The following is a 22772-nucleotide window of genomic DNA, read 5'->3' on the forward strand; positions in this document are numbered from 1 at the left end:
CCAGTGAAAATACCTACAATGGGAACGGAAGGTATCGGCAGTGAAAAGATCACGTAATCCATTACTAGGTGCGCGTGACTCTTGACTCTTGGACCGACGGGGTAAAGGCCGAAACACACTCGAACCTGCCGGGGGTGAAAGTTTTATGTTTTTAAACACGTTAAAAAATTTACTTTGTTCGCTTTTTTATTTGTGTAAGGCCTGAGTGGACGCTCGAAGCGGAGCGTTCGACGGGGCGTGCAGCGTGGCGTCGGGCTCACAAGTAATTTGAGCAGCGTGTACTACGCTTGCATTTGTTTAACATGCACGCCACAGTCGGCCGCACGCCTCGCCCCGCTGCACGCCCAACTCGAGCGTCCACTCAGACTAACACTCCTTAGATTAAGGTAAGGTTTAGGTTTCCGCTTGACTACGTACGTACCCTTTGCTTAATCATTAAGGTTACAAAAAATATTATTATGACATACCTAATTGTGTATGTCATAACAATTTAAGGCCAAACAAGCTAGTCAAGAGGGGCTATAAAATCGCAAATAAGTGTTTTTTTAAATTCCTGGAGCAAAAGCCGCATGGGGTTCAGGCTTTACATTCCCATTGTGTAACGAGTGCAAGCGCGCCTAATGTTCTTATGATTTTACTGTCGCCATCAGATGAGCGGCCGAGATGCTCAAAAATATCTGAGTACCTACGCACTCTACCGCCTTGACAATAGAGGCGGGTTCAGATATTTGTGAGCACCTTGGCCGCTCCGATATATCCAATGGCGACTGCACATAATAGAATTGATAGGAGCGATCAATGGGGGTTTAAAGGTCCGTTTTTATTGTTTTTCTTAAATAACTCGTAAACGGTGGCCAGTAGCAAAACATGCTCAAAAAGTGTTAGTGAATTGATCCTTAATAATACTGTAATATATATTTTTCTAGATTTTTTTTAAGTTGTGATTGTATTATGAGTATAAAAATGAACATTCCGCAGCACTTGGTTGCCAAATTAATCCTCCTTGTCGTTTTATTCGAAACGCATTTGAAATAACACCTTTGCCGTAATTTTATTTACTTATCTGCCTTTGAGGAAGAGGATCGTGCGAATGGCTCTCAAACGTGTGAACGCTCAAGCTCAATTTTCAGTCAGCATTATTACGTTTGCATAGGTGGGGCAATTGCGAAATTGCGAAAATGATATCTACACGTGTGATGTCTATTTTTATCTTCTAGCCAGGTGGCTAGATGATAAAAATAGACTTGTGTAGGTATCTACACGCAAATACAATTTTATTTTGATTTGTCCTCAAAGGATTAAAATTAAAGGATTGTTCGACGTTTAGGCCATTATTGTTTCTTCCTATTCGCGATTCTGCACAATATGAATTCCACACAGCTGAATTTTATCACATGCGTTATTCTTTACAGCCATAAGATAAGGAATTGTATAGGCTTGTGGCTGTACAAACCTTATTTCTGAAAAACTTTTTACTAGGTATAGAAAACTTTCGAAAAGGATAAAGTTCTATATAGAATTATAAGCAATTTATCTTATGATATCGGTAAAATTAAAACTCATATTTATAACATCATCGAAAAAATGGTACTTGCATAATATTTGTAATAAGGTCAATAGGTAAGGGGATAAGTGTGGCTGAGGAATTAGTGACACTGACGCAAGTAGCAAATGTATGAACTCGCAATATACACTAATCAGAGTGTAAACAGGCCCCAATGTGAAGGCCACACTTACCCGTATCCCACACTTTACCTATTCTCCTGCGATACAAAATCCGCGAAACATTAGTTCCTTGAAATCTCATCACCTGATTTATGGCAGGTACTTTGCACTTGTACCCCAAAGTTAAGAGCCCATCAACGTGCACACTAGCGCCACTGCTAAATAATCGTGATTATTTAAATTTAAGGAAATATATTAAAAAAAACCGGCCAAGTGCGAGTCGAACTCGCGCACGGAGGGTTCCGCACCATCAACAAAAAATAGAGCAAAACAAGCAAAAAAACGGTCACCCATCCAAGTACTGACCCCGCCCGACGTTGCTTAACTTCGGTCAAAAATCACGTTTGTTGTATGGGAGCCCCACTTAAATCTTTATTTTATCCTGTTTTTAGTATTTGTTGTTATAGCGGCAACAGAAATACATCATCTGTGAAAATTTCAACTGTCTAGCTATCACGGTTCGTGAGATACAGCCTGGTGACAGACGGACGGACGGACGGACGGACGGACGGACGGACGGACGGACGGACAGCGGAGTCTTAGTAATAGGGTCCCGTTTTTACCCTTTGGGTACGGAACCCTAAAAAAGGGGGCCGCTACGGACTGCATGTGTCTTGTATTAAAGTACCTTTTGAATACATTAAACTAGTTTCTATGTCGCTGAATTCGTCAATCTATGCGTCCAAAGTTAAAACGGCCGTTTTTGTTTTGAGTTTATAGATTGACGAATCCAGCCACTAAGAAACTAGTTTGATGTATTCAAAAGGTACTTTAATACAAGATACAGTACGTAGCGGCCCCCGTTTTTTAAATATCTTTTGTTAAATTGAAATAATCACGATTATTTAGCAGTGGCGCTAGTGTGCACGTTGATGGGCTCTTAAGTTCACCTGTTTCCGTAGAGTTTACTGGCGAAGTTCGCTAACTTACTTGATATACTTACCCTTGGGATAGGTGTTATCCTCGGCAGAGTAGATTTATAAAAAGAGGGAATAAAGTAGTATTAAACCTCAACTTTGGGAACAAATCTAAATATCATAGATAGAGCATCGTTCGCAGACGTTTCTGCTTGTTAAAAATTTAAATTAAATATAAATATTTTATTAAATACTAACTGCTGCCCGCGAATTTAACTAAATCTCAAACTATCGTTAAAATTTGCCCCCTAGAAACCAATGTCTGAGAGGCTACCGCGAAAAACGAAATTCGCAAATTGCGGAGATCTTTCTCTTTTACTCCAATGAAGGCGTAATTATAGTGACAGAGAAAAATGCCCGGAATTTGCGAACTTTGGTTTTCGTGGTTATAGCCATGGATATTATAGACGGTCAAGCAGATCCTGTCAGTAGAAAAAGGCGGCAAATTTGAAAAAGGTAGGCGCGAAGGGATATCGTCCCATAGAAAATTTGTTTTTCGCACCTTTTTCTACTGACAAGATCTGCTTGACCATCTATAGTAACCCACTAGATCCTCATTGCCAAGTCAGAAGGGGCTTTACATTATTCTTTCAAGTTATCTGTGGTTACGTCACATCAAGCTATGGGTCTGACCCTCGGTTACTCGTAGCACGCGTTTTGGTTTATTTATTTAAAGATATAAAACGGAATAGTCACATAGGTTTTCGGGGATTTTACGATCCAGAATAACCAAGAGGGGCTACCGCGAAAACCGAATTTTGCAAATTGCGGGGATCTTTCTCTTTTACTCCAATGAAGGCGTAATTAGAGTGACAGAGAAAAATGCCCGCAATTTGCGAAATTCGGTTTTCGCGGTAGCCCCTCTGAATGGAAAATGGTAGGTATTGGAACAGAAAATACAATCGAACCAAACCGATAGTTGGTAGACTTGAACCAAGAAGCTAAATCAGGATAGTATTTACAATAACAAAGTGAGGCAATGTCATCAAATGTATGTATACGAAAATATCAACGGGAAGTACCTACTGATATGTATATACGTAACGAGTTATGGACCTACCGCCAGTCTCATAATAAATCGCCTACTGAACGGACGTGTGACTTTCCTTTATGCACCCTGCACATATACTACATTGGCGATCGACGATTAAAATAATATGGACTATTGATGCGTGCAAAAATACAATATTGTTTTTATTACTGTGATAGTGGTGTGTAAATATTTAACTGATTTGAGAGCGATTAGTTTGTGGTGGATAATACACGTGGTACAAAAAAATGTCGGTTGGGAAGATTAAGGCTTTCGAAGTAGCTTCTGGCAGTTGGACACAGTACATCGAGCGTTTGGAGATGTATTTTAAAGCAAACGACATTAAAGCGGAGGTGCAACTACCAACGTTAATAGCAGTCATGGGCGCGGACGCGTACGAGTTATTGAGAAATTTAACTAGCCCTAAGAAGCCCGCGGACATGAAATACGCAGATGTCGTTAAGATCATGCAAGATCATGTGGAACCCAAGCCTTCGTTTATGGCCGAGAGGTATCGTTTCCGGCTGCGGCGTCAGGGCGAAGAGGAAACCGTGGCTCAATACCTCACGGAGCTCAAGAAATTGTCCAAACATTGCGAGTTTGATACGTCATTAGAGGACAATCTCCGTGATCAGTTTACGTGTGGATTAAAAAACGACACTATCAAACAACGCCTTTTTGCCGAGAAAAGTTTGACCTATTCAAAAGCGGTAAGCCTTGCGCTCTCGTTGGAAGCGGCGGAGAGGGACGCAGCGACTGTAGAACGCCCAAGTGCGAGCGAGAGCAACGTTGCCAGATCGGACATGGCGGCCGTAAATTCAATCACACCGGGACCACGTGGCGGAAATAGAGGCAATAACCGACAGAATAACAGTACCAGCACCAGCAATATGCCTAACAATGGCTCCAGATGTGCAGTTTGTGGACGGGAAGGCCACCGTGAAGCTGGTTGCCGCTATAAAAAGTTCACGTGCAGCAAGTGTGGGTGCGTGGGGCATCTAAGGCGGGTGTGCCCGTCTTGGGACGCAGCTAGCGGCCAGGGTGCTACCAGGGGGCGCAGCTCGGGCGGCGCCAGGCGCGGCGCGGGCGCAGGCGGTCGCGGCTCTCGGCGCGCCTTTCACCACGTCCAGGCGGCACAAAATGAGACTCCAGGGGCCGACGAGGACAATTCGTCGGAAACTGATTTTGAAGAAAATTTGCATCATCTCTGCTTGAACGACTACAGTGCGGTAAGCATGTCTATGCACGTAGACAACATCATGTTAGAAATGGAAATAGACACAGGTTCCCCGATATCCTGCATTAGCAAGGAAAACTATTATAAATATTTTAGGCATAGGCCGATTAAGCCATTCAATTTGACATTTACATTTATTGATGGGAGTAAATTTAAACCGTTAGGAGTTATAAGACCAGATGTTGTTTACGAAGGGAAATTAAAAACCTTAGAACTGTTTGTTGTACAAGGGGGTACAACATCTTTGTTAGGCCGACAATGGCTAAGGGAGCTAGGGATTAAGATCCCAGTATTTAACTGTCAAACTGTGAGTAATGATGAACTGTGTAAATTACTCGACAGGTATAAGGAGCTATTCAGCGGCGGGTTGGGGCGGTTTACGGGCGGCAAGGCGACTCTTCGCGTGAAGGAGGGCGCGGCACCGGTGTACTGTCGCGCGCGGCCGCTGCCGTACGCGCTGCGCGACCGGGTGGACCACGAGCTGGACGAGATGCTGCGCAGCGGAGTCATCGAGCCCGTCGACACTTCCGAGTGGGCCACGCCCCTAGTGCCGGTACGTAAAGCTGATGGTGGATTAAGGATTTGTGCCGATTACAAAATAACTCTGAACCCGAATTTGCTGATCGATAGGTACCCGCTTCCAAAAATTGATGATTTATTAGTAAGGCTGAATGGGGCTCGCGTTTTCTCGAAAATTGATTTAACTCAAGCGTATAATCAGGTAGAACTAGATAATTCGAAGCAGTATACGGTTATTAACACGCATAGGGGATTGTTTAAGTACAATAGGTTGGTCTACGGTCTATCTTCTAGTCCAGGTATTTTTCAGAGAATCATGGCTAATTTACTAAAGGATATTCCACACGTAGAGGTATTTTTAGACGACATTTTAATAGGCACACCAGACGTGGCATCGCATTTAGTGACATTGGACAAGGTTTTACAGAGATTGCATAGTCATGGCATGAAACTAAAAAAAAGTAAATGTTTCTTTTTTACTGAAGAAGTGAAGTACTTAGGTTTTATTATTTCTAAAGATGGCATTAAAGCCGACCCGGCCAAGATTGAGGCAATTGTTAAAATTCCACGACCACAGAACATAACAGAGTTAAAATCATTTTTAGGCGTCGTCAACTTCTATGCTAGGTTCGTGGCAAAGTTAAGCACCATATTGTCGCCTTTATATGACTTGCTTAGGAAGGGTGTAGCGTGGAAATGGGGTAAACAATGTGAAAATGCATTTAAAACAATTAAGCAGGTATTAGTAAGCGCCGAAGTATTGATGCATTACGATCAAAACAAACCCCTGATTCTTACGACAGATGCTAGTTCGCGCGGAATTTCCGGCGTGTTGACCCAACCCTGCGCCGGCGCCGGCGTCGGCGCGCGGCGGGGCGCGGCGGCGGAGCGGCCGGTCGCTTATGTCTCGCGCTCACTTAACGACGCGGAGCGTAATTATTCGCAAATCGACAGAGAAGCTTTAGCGATTGTGTTTAGTTTTGAAAAATTGCATCAGTTTTTATATGGTAGGCGTTTCGTGTTAAGGACTGATCATAAACCCCTAGTTAGTATATTTGGTCCAAAACAAGGTATCCCTGCTATGGTAGCGAGTAGATTGCAAAGGTGGGCGATCAAGCTGTCTGCTTATACCTACGACATAGAATACGTGAGGACAGACGCGAACGGCGCCGATGGGTTATCGCGCTTGCCGGTACCGGTTAAAAATGCGACGTCTATGGATGGCCCACCTCCAGAGCAAACCTATTTGCATTTTGTACAAAATGAAATGTTGTTGGACTACCACGAAATCAAAACACAAACTCAACGAGATCCAATTTTAGGTCGGGTTTTAAGTTATTTACGATCGAGTTGGCCACCTGAGATAGAAATAGATAATTTACGCCCTTATCATAACAGGAAAGGCGAACTTTATGAGGAATTAGGATGTGTTATGTGGGGCCATCGCGTTGTAATACCACAGAGCTGTCAGAAAAAAGTATTGGCCCTATTGCATGAAAGTCATATGGGGATTGTGAAAACTAAAGCATTCACAAGGAGTTATGTATGGTGGCCCGGCGTCGATGAGGCCGTGGAGGCCATGTGTCGCGCATGCACGGTGTGCGCGGCCGAGGCCGACGCGCCGCCCCGGCACGGGCCCGCGGCGTGGCCATTCCCGGCGAGAGCGTGGTCCAGGGTGCACGCCGATTTTTTAGGCCCTATAGGTGGGGAAACTTATCTCATTTTGGTGGATGCACGATCAAAATGGTTGGAGGTCTTCCCCCGATGTAGCACTTCCGCGTGTAATACAATTGAAAAACTAAGCGAAGCTTTCGCTCGTTGGGGTCTGCCAAGACAATTTGTATCAGATAATGGACCGCCGTTTACTAGTAGGGAATTTGCGGCATATTTGACAACTAATGGTATTGAACATTTGTTTTCTGCGCCATATCACCCGGCATCGAACGGAGCAGCGGAAAATGCCGTGCGCACTATCAAAAAGGTTATTAAAAAAGCTGTTAGGCAAAAGCAAAATATAAATATTGCAATCAATACATTTTTATTACATTATCGGAACACCGAACACTGCACAACGGGTGAAAGTCCGGCGGCATTAATGCTGGGTAGGCAAATACGTACAAAATTAGATGCTATTAGACCAGATTGTGAGAAAAAGGCGCGCGAGTCCCAAAAGAAACAAATGTCTAGTACTGCAGGTATAAAACGTGTATTTCAGCCGGGCGAACTCGTTTGGGCACGGCAATACCAGGGCGACACCAAATGGACACCGGGCCAGATATTACGGAGAGAGGGAACAACCGACTACACAGTGTTAGATAGCTTAGGCAGGGGGTCCCATAGGCACGTCGATCAGCTAAAGCGGCGTTCAGGTGTTTTAGTGTGTCCACCAGATCCATCAGCTTTACTCTTACCACAGGGCAGACCATCGGAACAAGGGAGCACGGCTAAAGAGGCTGCAGTCACTCCAAGTACGCCAGGTCAAGCGGGATCATCGGCGACACCGCCAGATACTCCGGCGCGCAAGGTCATCACACCCGGAAGCACGCGACACAGTACACCGCCATCACCTACCGCTGGTCCCAGTAATGATCCCCAATCGTCGCCCTTGCCGACACCGGAACCGCCTCAACCCCGCCATGTTAGGGAGTGCCGGCTTTTAAATCCACCGAAATATAAATTTTAGTTAGGTAATTTTGTTTTTAGGATTTTATCACGATACCTATTACAAGCAATAAGTAATCTTACCATTGATATACCTACCTTACCTCGTGGCAATAAGGATCACAAATAGTTAGTTGTGTGACAATAATAAATTACCTATCTAAATAGTAGTAAGTAAATAATTAATTATTTAGGTTAACCTACTGATACGTTGTTAATTGGGTATCATAAAATAAATGTTTCTTTGTTAAAACTTTTTCTTTTGTTACATGTGTGTAGATGAATATTTACCTATATTTAAATTGTTTAAGTTATACTACCTATATTACTGTTTAGAATCAATGCCATACTTAAATACGTTGATCTACAGGAAGGTCAGTAACCCTTCTGCGAGAGTAAACAACTTAATTAAATGTTATACTTACCTATGTACGTTCCTATGCCTACAGCTCACCAGCTGATCTGCATTCCGATTTACGATGACCTTGTTTAGTTACCGATAAAAAGTAAGATGTTAACTATTTACATATGTTGCACTCCAGTTTAGCATTGTGACGTGTAGATATAGTTTTTTTTTATGTAGTACATATTAAGAAGAGAGTAAGAGATAGTTACTTATTTGTTAAAATGTATAACGGTGATAATGGTGGATAGGTACTTAAATGATAAGAGTTTTGTTGGCCGACTGAGATTGAAGTTTTTCTTTTTTTTAAGACTATTTATGTTTATGTTTAAGAAGAGAGTAATGATATGTATATACGTAACGAGTTATGGACCTACCGCCAGTCTCATAATAAATCGCCTACTGAACGGACGTGTGACTTTCCTTTATGCACCCTGCACATATACTACACCTACCATATAAAAGATTCCATAGAGAGTGTCGGAATATACATTTTTTTTCGGCATAAACGGCTGTATCTTTTTTTAACGTTAATTCACAAGTTTCATTTTTACACAGCTTCAAGGGACTGTAGACCTGAATATATGGTTTTAATTTTAACTCGATACCTCCACGCGTTCCCGAGATGAAGGGTCTTCACAGACAGACAGACGGGCGGACGACAGCAAAGTGATCCTATAAGGGTTCCGTTTTTCCTTTTGAGGTACGGAACCCTAAAAAAGCACCGATCTCTGCTAATTGTGGATTCAACGCGAGCTCGCTATTCAATGTAACTGTCTGAACGAGAACGAAATAAATATGAACGAGGAAATATTCTCGAGCGAGAACGTTCCCTATGTAAAACGGAGAACGCTCTCGAGAACGGCACAACCCTAATGCTTGTGTTTACTTATTTCGCCCGTTGATAAATGATTCGCCGGCGCTGGCTAATTTCTGCTGTCGGAATTAAACTGAATGTCAGATGCAGCGAAGCGTTTGTATGCCATTTGCTAAGCACAGACGACAAGCAAGAAGCTTATGCTTTTTCTTTGCGGATACGTGTTTTGAAAATGTCTCCCTGGTATTATTTTGTCGTCATTACTTTTATCACTAAATAATTAAATATTAACGCTGGGCCAAATTAGCCACGGACTGGATCCCACAGGATGGATCTCGGGGCAAAGGAAGACCCAAACGGAGATGGCGGGACAACCTTGATGCATTCTGTGTGGAGTGGCGGGAGTGTGCATTGGACAGAGTCAAGTGGAGGGAAAGAGGGGAGGCCTTTGCCCAGCAGTGGGACACACCAATAGGCTAATTAAAAAAAAAAAATTAAATATTATGACAATCTTACACAAATCGACCTAGTAAGCTCAAAAAGGCTTGTAGTGTGGGTACCAGACGACGGAATCGATAAAGATAGATATCATAGATAAGTAGATAGATTTTTAACTGAATATCAGATGCAGCGAAGCTGTTGTATGCCATTTGCTAAGCACGAGAAGCGAGAAGCTGAGGTTTTCTTTGCGAACGCGTTTTTTGGAAAAGCCACTGGTATTCAATAATCATCCATAATTTTATTCACATAGGATCTACGTCTTATAAATCGTTGCAGATTTTTACAGATTATAAATGAAAGTGATATACAGTTCTTTGCAATTTATAGTATTATAGGACCGCGGTTCCGCCGCGACGAGGGTGGTCTAGGGGTCAGGGCGTTCGCCGCGATCTTAGCGGCTAAATATCGTCGCTATACTTACTCAACCTCGTATCTGCAACACTCATTTGATGACAAAAACACCTGTATTCCGAATGAAAGAAAAGCGACATTTCCATCAAATTATTGTTGCAGATATGAGGTTGAGTAAGTATAGCGGCGATATGCCGGTTCGACTTCACCACCGGACGGACAGCTTCGTCACTTTTTCTTTAATATATGACAACCATTTCAGTTCATAATTTGTGTATAGTAGTCTGATTACTTTAAAAACACAAATCAAAATGTTTGATAAAAATATTTGTTCCCGTAAAAGTTGAACGTTCACATCTTTTACATCACATTCTAATTGGAGTACTTGCCTTTTTGTTGAATTTTTCCATTGTGGTCGATCGTCTGTCATGTCAAAAGCATGTCATTAAAATTCTAGAATATAAATCTACATATTTACTTTTATATGCTTGGTTGATCGCTTCTCGTTAAAATCTGTCTGGCTCTGTGAGACACGTTCCTTTACGTAAAATACATGATTTTTGATACTATCATGAAATATACTTTTCAAGAATTCTGATGCTTCGTTAAATGTCTGTATATTTTTATATGTGTGCCTTAGAATTGAACAAATCGTTTTTGGATATGTCTAGTTTCATTGGTACCTACCTAGTAGTTACTATTTATTATGTAGCTGTGTGTTTCGTTTATACAGGGTACCCTAGCCATTGGACAAATCCGAAATATACATACGCATTAGGGCTCATTTAGACGGCGCGCGAACTCGTATACGATTTTAGCTACATCGCGGACCAATGAGGTTACATCAATTTAGCCGATGGATCAAACTACGCAATGTAATCAAACTCGCATGCGAGTTCTCGCCCCGTCTAAATAGGCCCTTAGGTTATTAAGAACCAGTATACAAAGAATGATAACAACCGGTGTAGCGGTTACGAAGATATTAACTTACGATTTTTTACTTTGGAGCAGCCTGTATGTGTTAGTCCCGGGTCCCGTTTTTACCCTTTTGTTACGTAACCCTAAAAATAGTGAAGTAGAAAAGCAGGTAGATATTTACTCTAGTTTATTAACTAGCACCAAACATAAGAGCTCAAGCTCCCAAAAAATAACCTACATCTTTATAAAAAGCGCACCTCGGGCAATGAAAGCGATGCAGTGCAACATGTATTCAAATTATGATGCACATTTCCATTTGGGGAGTACTCTATGCTCTTATTTGTTGGCAAAACCTTATTTTTACGAGGCTGCATTAATATCAATATAATAATTAAACACTTAGTATGATGAAAATTCGCTTACGTAGTGAAATTGTATACATCATCAACATATATATGTCATACGGCTTAGGATTAAAAAAATAAGTGCGAGTCGGACTCGCCCACCTAGGGTTCCGTACTTTTTAGTATTTGTTGTTATAGCGGCAACAGAAATACATTATCTGTGTAGACTGTTAATTCCAACTGCCTATTAGCTATCACGGTTCAGGTTCGGACAGATAGGCGGACAGACATACGGACAGACGGACAGAGGAGTCTTAGTAATGGGGTCTCGTTTTTACCCTTTAGGTACGCAACTCTTAAAACACTGTTTACGAACTGTTTTAACAATTGAAATTAAAAGTATGTTGAAAAATGTCGTATGAAACACATGTGCTTCGGTCATTACACACATTGGCTTTCTTATTGCACAATATCGCCTTGAGTACTATTACATAACAACCAAGCACTCCCCAATACAACCACAAGCTCCCAAATACTACAGCAACCCAATACTACCACAAACTCACAAACAAACCCACAAAAACAGTTTCCACAACAAATAGAAGGGAATCTTTTTACGTTTCAAAATGAAACGTCAAGTTTTACTAACGACGCAAACAAGAATTAAAGTAATCAGCGAGCGCAAACAAAAAGTTGATGAATGGACTAGACCGAGCCCGCGACGGGTATTTTTGTTCTTTTGAATAATCATGCAGTTATGAGTATATTTTATAGTGGAAATTTGCGGGTAAAATTTTTCGTTTTCCAACGAAAAATTGTACTTACCCGCAAATTTAAACCAACTAACGAATATTAACTAATATTAAACCAACGTTTAATATTCGTTATAACACGAATCGATCTGTAGTGGGGTTAATTTTATGCTGAAATTTGAATTAAAGCCAGGAAAACATGTGCTCTTTGGATAATTATGAAAGAAAATATAATAAAAAGTGATGTTAACAGTGAAGTTGACGGGTATTTTGACGTGATAATGTCTTATAAATCGATGAACACCGGTAGCATGCACGAAAGTGTCACGTTGTGGACAGATCTCCATGGTAACGTTGCGGACAGATCTCCACGTGTGAATAAATGTTAATTTATTGAAAAAAATGAACTTTACAATTAACTCCTTCTTTGTATTATACAAAATAATGATAATTCAGTGATAATAATTCAATTCAATTCATAAACAAAAGTAGCAATTTTTCTTGTTTTCTTGTGACGTAATCACGCAAAATAATCGTCCGTAAACCGACTTTACAGAAAACCATATATTTTTTTGTTCTGTTTTGAAAAATCATGCAGATATGAGTAGATTTTATGGTGGAAATTTCCGGGTCCAATTTTTTTGTTGGTTTTATGATTTTAACACCAGTCTATCTGTAGTGGGGTTAATGTTTTAATATATTTAATACGAGACTTAATACGTCGATCCTTTTTGGGATAAATATTGAATGTTAACCTTTTGGACGCCAATGACCGATATATCCGCACCGTAGGTTTTTTTAAGATAAGATAAGATAAAGTTTATTACATAATACAACGCCAAAGACCAATTAATCGGTTACAGACCACAGAGTAACTTAGACCTACGTGCATATGCATAAAGTTCAATTTCAGTTTTGACATTTCAATGACGTGGCGTATGAGTGACAGCTTTTGTGTTTGAAATGGCGTCGAAAAGGTTAATATGTATATGTTGTACATAAACTAACACACAAATTAAACGCATATACCATCTCCATTCTATCGGAAGTAAAAATAAAATTATTAAAAACACTTCTTCATCCCTTGAACCCTTTTTGTTAAAAAACGTTCACAAAGACTATTAATTCTCCGCCATTTAAAATAGGTCGTTTACTCTTTTATGATTTATCTGGCTGTCTGTCTGTCTGCAAACATCAATATTGCTACAGATGTAGTGCATAATTGTTTTCCATCGTACTTTCTTGGAAACGTATACGAATTCGTCATGCTACTTCAATCAACCTCAGTACTTTTTAGGGTTCCGTAGCCAAATGGCAAAAAACGGGACCCTTATGGATTCGTCATGTCTGTCTGTCCGTCTGTCCGTTTGTCTGTCCGTCCGTATGTCACAGCCACTTTTTTCCGAAACTATAAGAACTATCTGTTGAAACTTGGTAAATAGATGTATTCTGTGAACCGCATTAAGATTTTCACACAAAAATAGAAAAAAAAACAATAAATTTTGGGGGTTCCCCATACTTAGTACTGAAACTCAATTTTTTTTATTTTCATCAAACCCATACGTGTGAGGTATTTATGGATAGGTCTTCAAAAATGATATTGAGGTTTCTAATATCATTTTTTTCTAAACTGAATAGTTTGCGCGAGAGACACTTCCAAAGTGGTAAAATGTGTGCCCCCCCCCTGTAACTTCTAAAATAAGAGAATGATAAAACTAAAAAAAAATATGATGTACATTACCATGCAAACTTCAACGGAAAATTGTTTTGAACGAGATCTAGTAAGTAGTTTTTTTTTGAATACGTCATAAATCTCCTAAATACGGAACCCTTCATGGGCGAGTCCGACTCGCACTTGGCCGCTTTTTTTTGTACCTACCGAGACTGATTGAAATAGCAATAAGACACGTTCGTACAAACGGTCTCTCAAACGAAATTCATTTACCATCTTCATTCCGTTGGGAGTAAAAAGTAAAAACATCTTCATCCTTTGAATCCTTTTTTCTAAAGACTATTAATTCTCCGCCATTTAAAAGATGTTTTACTCGTTAAGACACGACCTCTGTTCTGAATCCGGTAAACCATTTATTCTTTTATGATTTATGGCTGTCTGTCTGTCTGTAAACATCAATATTGGTAACTTTTTATGACTCACCCTGAAACCCGATGCGATTTCGCGTTTTACGTTCACAGTGACCGAATCATAGTAGGCTTTAAAACAGTACTACCACAGTATAAGGAATGGGTAGCAAACTCTGAGAACTATTTATTATTCACAAGCTTTTATCGCTGACTGTACTTTTCTTACGACAGACAACTAATACTCATCGAGACAATTCTAAAAACCCCTAACACAATTAGGTTGCGTTGTTTCATCACAGAGTTCCTATGGCCACCTCCTGTCTCCATCATCAGATCAGTTCGACAGTACCATATTATTGTATTGTCATCAGAACTACATACAGCTGCCAATTTTCATGACGCTACGATCCTTGGAAGATGGTTAAATTAATAGTTACCTTAGATTCCATTACATTAGTTACATACAGGTCGACCTAATAAAGGCTTGTTAAAAAGAATGTGAGAGATACCCGCTTCGCCGCAGTTTAGATCTTGTGCTACCTGAATCACACTTTGCATACTATAAGAAGAGCATCAACCATATCGCAATCAAAATATATAATAGTCTTGACGTAAAAATTAAGGATTCCAGTAATGTTAAGGAGTTCAGTACAAATCTTAGGACATACTTAATAAGTAGATCATTCTATAACTTGGACGAATACTTTGGTAAGATATTTGATTAACCTTGAACACACTCATTTACTTTAAATTTTAATTGTTTTAGACTGTTATTATTATTATTTGTAGAATTTTCTGATGTCTTGTGTTAATCTGATAACGTCATCAATTTTAATTCTAATTATGTGTTATTTATTATTCATATTATTGACATGTTCTGTTTAAATTGGTCTCGCTACTGCATGGACTCTTCCTTATTTGCAATAAAGAATTTGAGTATTGAGTATTGAGTATTGAGACCCAGGGCTATAACCGCGAAAATCGAAGTTCGCAATCTGTCACTCTAATTACGCCTTCATTGGAGTAAAAGAGAAAGATCCCCGCAATTTGCGAGATTCGGTTTTCGCGGTAGCCCCTCAGTAGTCCAACTTCGAACAATTTATAATTCTCGTTCGAAATTCAAAATCTCGAACACATTTGCTTGCGCGCGACGGTCCGCCCGGGCGCCTTAGAAACCCTTCTTAAATCTGTCGCGTCGTCACTTGTTTTTACCCGAGATCCGCTCATTTCTAGTGTTCCGTACAAAACGTTGTTCACGGAACACTTATGGGATCTGTTCAGTCTTGGAAATCGGTTATTTTCTTTGAAGTTGGATTACACGGTATAGGTACAATCGGTGACATCGGTGTAGGTACACTATTAGTACGGTTTTAAAATAGTTCACGGGTACTTCTAGACTACCCGATGTGGATAGAGCCTTTTCTGTTTCTACATGAACACATGTAGAAACAGAAAGCTGTAACTAATAGGTATTAACAGCGCGCCAACGCGGCGGGGCTAGTTTGCGCTTAAGTTAGTTTTTTGTTTTCTCTGGATTGTAATTGTTTGTTATATGTTAAAACCATGAGTACCGTTGTCACTTTCACCTTCAATAATAATTGCTCAGAAACCTATGTTACAGTCTGGTTTGATTTTGTCCTACTGTATTAACTTCTACTGTGGCGGGTATATCATGAAGCGATCCCAGCTACGTCAATATTTTGTTACAAAGAGTGACATTTGATCCTTTTTTCGTTGATTCTGTTAGGATTGGAATGGTTTCATAGGCCGAAATTGAAACCGAGTACCTATAGATATGTTTGTTTTATGTTGTTATGTACTGTAGGCACTTCAGTTTGCAATGTACTTCCCTACAAATATATTTTGTTACTTAATCATCATCTTCCTCGCGTTTTTCCCGGCATTTTGCCACGGCTCATAGGAGCCTGGGGTCCGCTTGGTAACTAATCCCAGTAATTGGCGTGGTCACTAGTTTTCACGAAAGCGACCACTGCCATCTGACCTTCCAACCCAGAGGGTAAACTAGGCCCGTATTGGGATTAGTCCGGTTTCCTCACGATGTTTTCCTTCACCGAAAAGCGACTGGTAAATATCAAATGATATTTCGTACATAAGTTCCGAAAAACTCATTGGTACGAGCCGGGGTTCGAACCGGCGACCTCCGGATTGCAAGTCGCACGCTCTTACCGCTAGGCCACCAGCGCTTCTCCTTCTCTTCTTCATATTTTGTTACTTAATATGTTCGTAAAATTTAGATATTTTACTTCGCTCAATAGTTAATTTTTTTCTGTTTATTTCTCACTGTCAAGGTACGCTTTTCTGTTTTGCCCTATGGTTGACTGGTAGAGAATGCTTATTATAGCGGCATTAGGTCCGCCTGTTGTACCTACTCTTTTTTATGTGCAATAAAGTCTAAAAATAAATAAATAAACCTACCAGAAACGGAAAATTTTGGAAAAAGCTCTACATTTTGCATCACGGTATCTTATTTTAAAATCCCCCGGGAACACTTGATGAAGGCTTTTGTGTTTAAACTTTCCATTGTTCGGCACAGGGAAGCTTTTGTATGAGAATGTTAGATATTAAAGTAGATAACAAAAAACATACATTGAGATATCATACAAAATACTTTGCAGTTTGAACTTTTGCACAAAATTAGTAATGAATTTTAAAATTAGGACTGAAAAAATAAAAACCGGCCAAGTGCGAGTCGGACTCGCGCACGGAGGGTTCCGCACCATCAACAAAAATAGAGCAAAACAAGCAAAAAAACGGTCACCCATCCAAGTACTGACCCCGCCCGACGTTGCTTAACTTCGGTCAAAAATCACGTTTGTTGTATGGGAGCCCCACTTAAATCTTTATTTTATTCTGTTTTTAGTAGGTATTTGTTGTTATAGCGGCAACAGAAATACATCATCTGTGAAAATTTCAACTGTCTAGCTATCACGGTTCGTGAGATACAGCCTGGTGACAGACGGACGGACGGAAGGACGGACGGACGGACGGACAGCGGAGTCTTAGTAATAGGGTCCCGTTTTTACCCTTTGGGTACGGAACCCTAAAAAGCAAGGATTAAGAATGACTCACGTTAGACCGGGCCGTGACCGGGCCGTATCCGGTCTGGAGCTTCCGGCGGTTACTTTTCTATGAGAGATGACAGGGTGATCACTGATCACGTGATGCTTTCCATAGAAAACGACCGGACACGGCCCAGTCTAACGTGAGTCATCCTTTACTCACGCTAGAACGGTCCGGGTCCAGGCCAAGGCCTCCGACACTTCGTTTTCTATAGAAATCACGTAATCACCGATCAGCCATCATAAAAAAACGAATTATATTTTGAGAGTAAAGTTTGTTACCTTTTTTCCTGGCCCTCTAAAATCTCTAACGCCCACTTGCACCGTCCCACTAACCCGGGGTTGAGCGGTTAAACCGTTAACCTAGTGTCAAATTGTACTGGTAACCATGGTAACTCCAGGTTTATCCGGTTAACCACGGATTAGTGGAATGGTGCAAGTGGAGCTAAGACAATTTAGCCCTGAAGCACAGTTTTGTACTAAAGTACAGTACATTAAGTTAAATTTAGCCCTGAAGCAGGTGTGGCTCACTCCGCGATTTCGTCGCTTTGCTACAGGTAGCTAAAAGTACATTCGTTCGGCCCCAATTTTGGGGAAATCCATAAGCCGCGCGTGGCGCTGACGCTACCTAGCGGCCATATCTGTGCTGATCGTAACAGACGCGTTTTGTTAGAGAGTGAGTCTTCTGTAACTAGTACTATTATTTATTCTGTGCCTGAAGCACAGTTTTGCACTAAAGTACAGTACATTAAGTTAAATTTCAAGCTGGAACTCGTAAATACGAAGCTGCGCAGAACAATAAAGGTGTAGATAAATCGAGCATGCAGGCGTTATATCAGTCGCTAAACAGCTTGCAAACGCTATGCCAGCTAGACTAGCTGCTTTAGACTCCGCAAGGCAATATTCGAAAGATGAGAGCAGCAGCGTTACTATTGCGCCGTTGACACGAGAGATGTCGCTGTTAAATTCGTTTATAAGATGAGTGACGGATAGAAGTTAAAACGTTCTATTGGCGATAGTTAACATCGATAAAGGCGTTATATCACTCGCTAAACAGCTTGAAAATGCTATACCAGTCTTTAAACTAGCTGCTTTAGACTCCGTAAGGTAACATTCGAAAGATGAGAGCAGCAGCGTTACCGTTGCGGCGTTGATACGAAAGATGTCACTGTCAAATTCCTTTATAAGATGAGTGACTGATAGAAGTTAGAACGTTCTATTGGCGATAGTTAACATCGATAAATCGAGCATGCAGGCGTTATATCACTCGCTAAACAGCTTGCAAACGCTATGCCAGTCTAGACTAGGTGCTTTAGACTCCGCAAGGCAACATTCGAAAGATGAGAGCAGCAGCATGTTGCAGCGTTGACACGAGAGATGTCACTGTCAAATTCCTTTATAAGATGAGTGACGGATAGAAGTTAGAACGTTCTATTTGCGATAGTTAACATCGATAAATCGAGCATGCAGGCTTTATATCACTCGCTAAACAGCTTTCAAACGCTATGCCAGTCTAGAATAGCTGCTTTAGACTCCGCAAGGCAAAATTCGGAAGATGAGAGCAGCAGCATGTTGCAGTGTTGACACGAGAGATGTCACTGTCAAATTCCTTTATAAGATGAGTGACGGATAGAAGTTAGAACGTTCTATTTGCGACAGTTAACATCGATAAATCGGGGATGCAGGCGTTATATCACACGCTAAACAGCTTTCAAACGCTATAACAGTCTTTAGACTAGCTGTTTTAGACTCCGCAAGGCAATATTCGAAAGATGAGAGCAGCAGCGTTACTGTTGCGGCGTTGACACGAGAGATGTCAATTTGCAATTGATTAAAAAAGTGTACCAAAAATTCAATATAAAATCTGTAACTTTGCATTTGCCTCGTCTTATACAAGCGTAGCGAGTGTCAAATTTTAGCAATGTAGCGTCTGTAGCGAACTTTTCCACTTTCTCAGTGTGGCAACCACCAGTATGGCATTAACATACACGCTATCGAGACGGCTCGTACTCGCATATGAGTGCGAACAAGATGTACCTATATAAAGTAAATTACGGAGACGCGTTAGTGTATATGTCAGTTTTGACACTGAAACCCATGGTACGGGCTCAGCCCCCGAATACGATTTCGAAACGTACGTGCAAGTGGTCTGTGGCGCTTCTTCTAAGAGTAGTGAGCAAAAGTTGTGAGATTTCGCGTGGACAAGTTGAAGTGTTTTATAGTTTTATGATATGGCTTGCATTTGCGCAAGAATATATGTGGCACGTTTTGAGAGAGCGCTGGTGGTCTAGCGGTAAGAGCGTGTGACTTTCAATACGGAGGTCGCGGGTTCAACCCCCGGAGCGTATCAATGAGTTTTTCGGGACTTATATACGTAATATTATTCGCTTTTCGGTGAAAGAAAACATCGTGAGGAAACCGGACTAATCCAAATAAGGCCTAGTTTCCCCTCTGGGTGGGAAGGTCAGACCTTACTATTTGTATTTGATTATTTATGAATAAATTGCATGATTGATCATTAGAAAAATTAAAATTATCAGTAAGTGTACTTCTAATAAAAAAAATGCAATTATTCTATAGGTATTTATTATAAATACAAATAAAATATTCTTAATGTCAACTTATCAGACCCTTACCTTCTCGTATCTTGCCGAGCGTTTGTCTACTTAAAATACCTGAGTGACTCGTTCTTAATATATTTTTTCTACTCCCGTACTTTTATTTTTCATTTAAAAGGTCGTACACACACCTTTAAACCCCTATGTTATAGTTGTCAAGACAAGTCTTTAGTCTATTCCCCAAAAAAGTATTTGTGCATACACGCAGTATCTTTTTGGTACTTTTACGATACTTCGTGTAATCACCACTTAAAAAATATTGTATGAAATACATTGTTGCCAACCTAATTTTAATTGTCATCTCTGACAGATGAGTACTAATTAGTAGAAACAATAAAATTGCTTCAGAAGTCAGAAACGCGCATGTGACACCCGTAATATAGCAAGATCCATAGACTACGAACACCGCTTAGCGTTGCTTGTTAGTCTCCATAGGCTACTGTGGCCAAAATCGAGAAAAAAACTGTCCAATATTGTAATTTTACTAAGAGCAAGTACCAGGGCCTCATGAGTTACAAGAAGGTGTCGCTGACCAAACGGCCGTGGGGCGCGGGGCGCGGTGGCCGGGTCGCGTATCTTAGCTGTATACTTTTGGTTTGTTTACATACATATATGTCCTATATGATTCCACTTGTTTAAAGTATTATTTATGTTGAATGTAAGTGCTTGGTCGTAGAAAAAGTATTGTATGCAACGTTGTTTAACTGAGTCAAAAAATACTCGTGGCGTCTTTATTAACAATTTTCGGCTTCGCCTCAAATTGTTACTCACGCCACTCGCCTTTTTTGACCTCTCTTAAACAACGGTTGCATAAAATACTATAAATTATGATTTTGCTTTTTTTTGTTGCAGTGTTCAAATCCCAGACATCTCTGTCCACCGACAGTGGTCTGTGCACGGAGCGTGGGCTGCGTCGGACTCACATAGAGCTGATAAAACCCCCCGGGAAGAGGATCGGACTCAAACTGGCAGGTAAGATTTTCATTTTTATCAAATCGACCCGCCCCGGCTTCGCACAGGTTAATTAATTATACGTAAACCTTCCTCTGGAATCACTCTATCTTTAAAAAAAACCGCATGAAAATCTGTTGCGTAGTTTTAAAGATCTAAGCATACATAGGGACAGACAGCGGGAAGCGACTTTGTTTTATAGTTTATACTATGTAGTAATATATAGTATGTGAAGCCATTTTCTATTCTATTCTATTCTATTCTATTATATTTTAGTCAGTAGAAAAAAGCGGCAAATCTAGAAAAATTTAGATGCGAAGGGTTATGGTCTCATAGAAAATTTTAATTTCGCGCCTTTATTTGCTGAAAAACTTGTTTGACAGACTATATGTAACTTCGTATTAAGTAAAGTCGCTCTCTATGGGTTCGGGCTTTTAACACACAAATAAATGCCCTTATGGCTCCTCTACACGATGGGCCAACGCCGGCCACTCCAAGGGACGCAGCCATGCGGTAGAATGAGATAGCAATATCACTTGCTCCCTCTAACGCATAAATGCGTCCCTTGGAGTGGCCGGCGTTGGCTCATCGTGTAGAGGAGCCATTACCGGGATTCAACCTCGGCAGAGTCACTATCATCAAATAGGCTGAGATCGTTCAATAACACCCTATATTTTAGCTACGCGTACATTTTTACAACGAGTGTATAAAACGTTATCGTGAGTCGGTTCAGTGATCACGCGATTGAAGTGACTCAACCCACTGAGGCATGAAGATGCGATGCTACTCGGAAAATTTAAAAATTTTAATACCAACGATATGAGAAGAGAAACCCATAAAATGTGTTTGAAGCATTTGAAGAAGTGGCGCAAGATTCTTTATGATAATTTATTTTCAAACGATTTACGTAATTTACGTAACGTAACGATACGTTATTTTCACGTAATGGGTACAAGTTTACGATCTATTGTAGTTGAAATGTGGCAGTACTTATGTACAACTTTATATAAAATAACGAATACGTCTACACAAGTTATACAGGGTGGCCCATTTAGATCGGTCAGTATGGGAAAGTCTGAAACTAGAAGACATACGAAGATCTCTTCTTAGGAACCATGTCATCGATTTTAATAACAGGAAAAACTGCATTCATACATTTAAAAAAAACCTGTACTCAGCTCGGGAATCGAACCCGGACGTTTTGAAAAATAAAACTAAAACTATTTCTATTTAGATTTTTCTATTTAGATATCGATTGTGTAGGTCTTAAGCAGTAAATTTTACTATGAAACATGATGTCTAAAATGATAAATTGTTTTCAAACTCTTTAATTTATTTTAGTAAGTTTTCGAAATGACCACCGCCTTTTTATTATTTTGAGTAGGTACAGGTTTTTTTTAAATGTATGAATGCAGTTTTTCTTGTTATTAAAATCGATGACATGGTTCCTAAGAACAGATCTTCGTATGTCTTATAGTTTCAGACTTTCCCATACTGACCGATCTAAATGGGCCATCCTGTATATTAACAGGATAATTCAAGATCATTTTTAATAACAAATTTATAAGAAAGCTCGCGAAATCCAAACGGTCAGTCTACGTCCTCGGCCCTCTAATATACAGCAAGATACCGGACAGTATCAGGGATGCACCTTCCTCACATGTATTTAAAAGCAAACTTAAAAAATGGCTCCTACAGGCGCAATTTTATGATGTAAATGAATTATTAAACAATAAATAAATGTATGAAATATATGTACAAAATGTAATATCTAAATTAATGTTGATGTTATTTATACACTAATAACGATATGTTAGTTATAAGTGTTATAACTATATAATGCTTTAAATGTAAATTTATAAACCG

At 40.2% G+C, this 22772-nt stretch overlaps 1 protein-coding gene across 2 annotated transcripts in view; it reads left to right on the plus strand.

Annotated features, from left to right (window-relative positions):
* Positions 1-22772, plus strand: part of LOC134649957 (glutamate receptor-interacting protein 2) — a 447504-nt gene that overhangs the window by 170587 nt on the left and 254145 nt on the right. For both annotated transcript variants that reach the window (XM_063504759.1, XM_063504760.1), the window contains exon 3: positions 20808-20927. In XM_063504759.1, the coding sequence (XP_063360829.1) occupies positions 20808-20927 (120 nt within the window). The remainder of the gene's footprint in view (positions 1-20807; positions 20928-22772) is intronic.

This window comes from Cydia amplana, chromosome 8 (genome assembly GCF_948474715.1).
Source record: "Cydia amplana chromosome 8, ilCydAmpl1.1, whole genome shotgun sequence".
NCBI lineage: Eukaryota > Metazoa > Arthropoda > Insecta > Lepidoptera > Tortricidae > Cydia > Cydia amplana.